This window comes from Mastomys coucha, unplaced genomic scaffold (genome assembly GCF_008632895.1).
Source record: "Mastomys coucha isolate ucsf_1 unplaced genomic scaffold, UCSF_Mcou_1 pScaffold14, whole genome shotgun sequence".
Taxonomy (NCBI): Eukaryota; Metazoa; Chordata; class Mammalia; order Rodentia; family Muridae; genus Mastomys; species Mastomys coucha.
In genome coordinates, this window is record NW_022196896.1 from 105,428,320 (window position 1) to 105,430,862 (window position 2,543).

The window sequence follows — 2,543 nt, forward strand, 5'->3', positions numbered from 1 at the left end:
GGGTTTCTCTGTATAGCCCTGGCTGTCCTAGTAGCCAGGTCTTTTAAAATTGAAATCATCCAAGGAATCAGAAGCAAGGTCCTTAAGTGCAAAAGTCCATGACTTACAGGCCATTGTGTGGTAGATGCTGGGCCAGTACTGGCCGCTGTCTCTTTTCAGCCATACTCGGATGGTTCTGTGGAGACAGAAAGAGAGAGAAAGAGAGGTGCTTGGTCATTTTATCTTTATTTAAACTCTTCTGAATGGCATGCAATAGTGAACTAGACAGAACTGATCATTCTAATACTATAAATCAGCACACAATGGGTGAGAACTAACGCTCATGCCTAGCACTTGAAGACACGTGTGGCATCTTTAGACACTGGGTCTGACACTGGGTCAGACAGTGGCCTCTGACTCCCCACACACATCAACTTTTACCTCACACACGCAGTATTCAAGACTCTACAGATTCAAAGGTTTATTCTCCAAGTCATAAGGATGGTCAGTCACCCTTTGTGTATTTCTCAGCATACAACTGGATTATCTTTGTATTTCAAGGCGATTTTGGTTTTAATTAAAAAATTCAACATCCTCTGACTGATCTTAAGTTATTCAAAGAGAATTATATACATATACAGACAGAAGTTAGTATATTATATATAGTATACATAATATAATTATATATTACATACAGTATGACTATTTTAAGTTTAAGTCAAGATGTCAAATAATTTTAGTAATATTGAAATGTTCATTGTGTAATGACATACAAAGGAAACCAAGAACTCTCGACTACTTTTCCAGGTACAACAAACGGTGGCAACATAGTCACTTGTGGGTCTCACCAGGAGATGTTGGGGACAGTATCAGGGACACAAAGAAGAAAAGCTAGGAACAGGGGCAACAAGCCCTGTAGTGGAAGGCTAGAGCACGAGAGTGATCACCATGACTTGGAGGCCAGCCTAGGACACATAGCAAAACCCTCCCCACAGAAGCAAAAACAGAGAAAAGGACTAAGCTCATGGAAATGCAGTGCGGGCAGGGAAGGGGCAGGGTGTAAGTGCCACAGCCAGTGAGAGGCTTGGCTTACCCACAATTCCCAGCCTCCTACCCTGGAGGAAACTGTCTTGTACTGTCTCTGGCTTCTCTTTCAACAGAACACGCACAGGGCTATGAGGAAATCCTGTGTGTGTGCAGCAGAGTGACAAAGGAGAGTAGAGCCAAAGGGCAGATGTGCGTACACTGCCAAGCACCAGGGCCAGCCTGGGCTCCGCCTGCCTCCGCAGGACCTCCAAGCCAGGCTCTCCTTCCCCAGTCCCCCTGGGTCCTGCATTCCAGTGGCATCTGCTTTGCCACAGGCTTCTCATCACCCACTGTCACTCTCAGTCAGTCATGTTTCTATTCCTAATAACAGGCTGGCAAGCGACTCACTGAAAAAGGTGCTTGCTACCAAGGATGAAGTCCTGAGTTCAACCCTTGGTACCCAGTAGACGGAGAAAACTGATTTCATGGGTTCTCCTCTGACCTCCATCCCCCACTCCCACCCTCAATACACAGAAACACAGAGATGAATAAATAAAAATATAACTCTAATATCAACACAACAGTTAGCAAGTGTTAACTTTAGCCCAATCTCCATCTATTTACCTAGTTATTTCTTTCTGAAGTTCTAGACAAGTAAAACTGTTCCATAGAGACAAATGGCTGATGGATTCTGTGGAAGAGAGGCAGACTGTAGAGATGTGAGATCAAAACAAAAATGATGAGGCTCTGGGGTTGGTCACTAGAGCTGTGCCTGCACAGCAGAGCATGTCCTGCTGCTCTCAAGATCTGCAGAAACTACTGTGTGGGATTCAAGCTGGACAGTGACCTTCCTAGACGGCATGATGATGCAGCACATAGCCCTATTTTATTTTATGTACATCCTAAGGCCAATGGAAGCTGACCAGGTTGCTAGGTCCAGCTACTGTCTTCAGCAAGGACAAAAGGTCAGAAAAACCTGATAAACACAACAAAGATACTTCAGCAAAAGCAAGACTGGGAAAGTCTACACCAAAAGACCCAGTTCCTTCTATAATAATTTGAAAGGGAAAAGAACCAAGATAGAGGGGCAAGCTTCAGAAATACATCAAATATACAACGTGGGAGTCTTATTTTAATTCTGATTAAAAAAACTAAAAATCAGCTATAAAGTAATCAGAAATGAGAACAATAGTGGTATTTGCTAATATTAAAAAATAATTGAAGGGGCTGGCGAGATGGCTCAACAGGTAAGAGCACTGACTGCGTTTCCAAAGGTCCTAAGTTCAAACCCCAGCAACCATATGGTGGCTCACAACCACCCATAATGAGATCTGATGCCCTCTTCTGGTGCATCTGAAGACAGCTACAGTGAAAGAAAGAGAAAGAAAGAAAGAAGGAAAGAAAGAAAGAAAGAGAAAGAAAAGAAAAACAAAGAAGCATATAGAAATTTTTTGCCGGGCAGTGGTGGCACACAACTTTAATCCCAGCACTTGGGAGGCAGAGGCAGGCGGATTTCTGAGTTCGAGGCCAGCCTGGTC

General features: G+C 43.6%; 1 protein-coding gene across 1 annotated transcript in view; it reads right to left on the bottom strand.

Annotated features, from left to right (window-relative positions):
* Wdfy1 (WD repeat and FYVE domain containing 1) overlaps positions 1-2,543 on the bottom strand; it is a 51,643-nt gene that overhangs the window by 29,404 nt on the left and 19,696 nt on the right. The window contains exon 2 of the mRNA XM_031368135.1: positions 108-175. Within this exon, the coding sequence (XP_031223995.1) occupies positions 108-175 (68 nt within the window). The remainder of the gene's footprint in view (positions 1-107; positions 176-2,543) is intronic.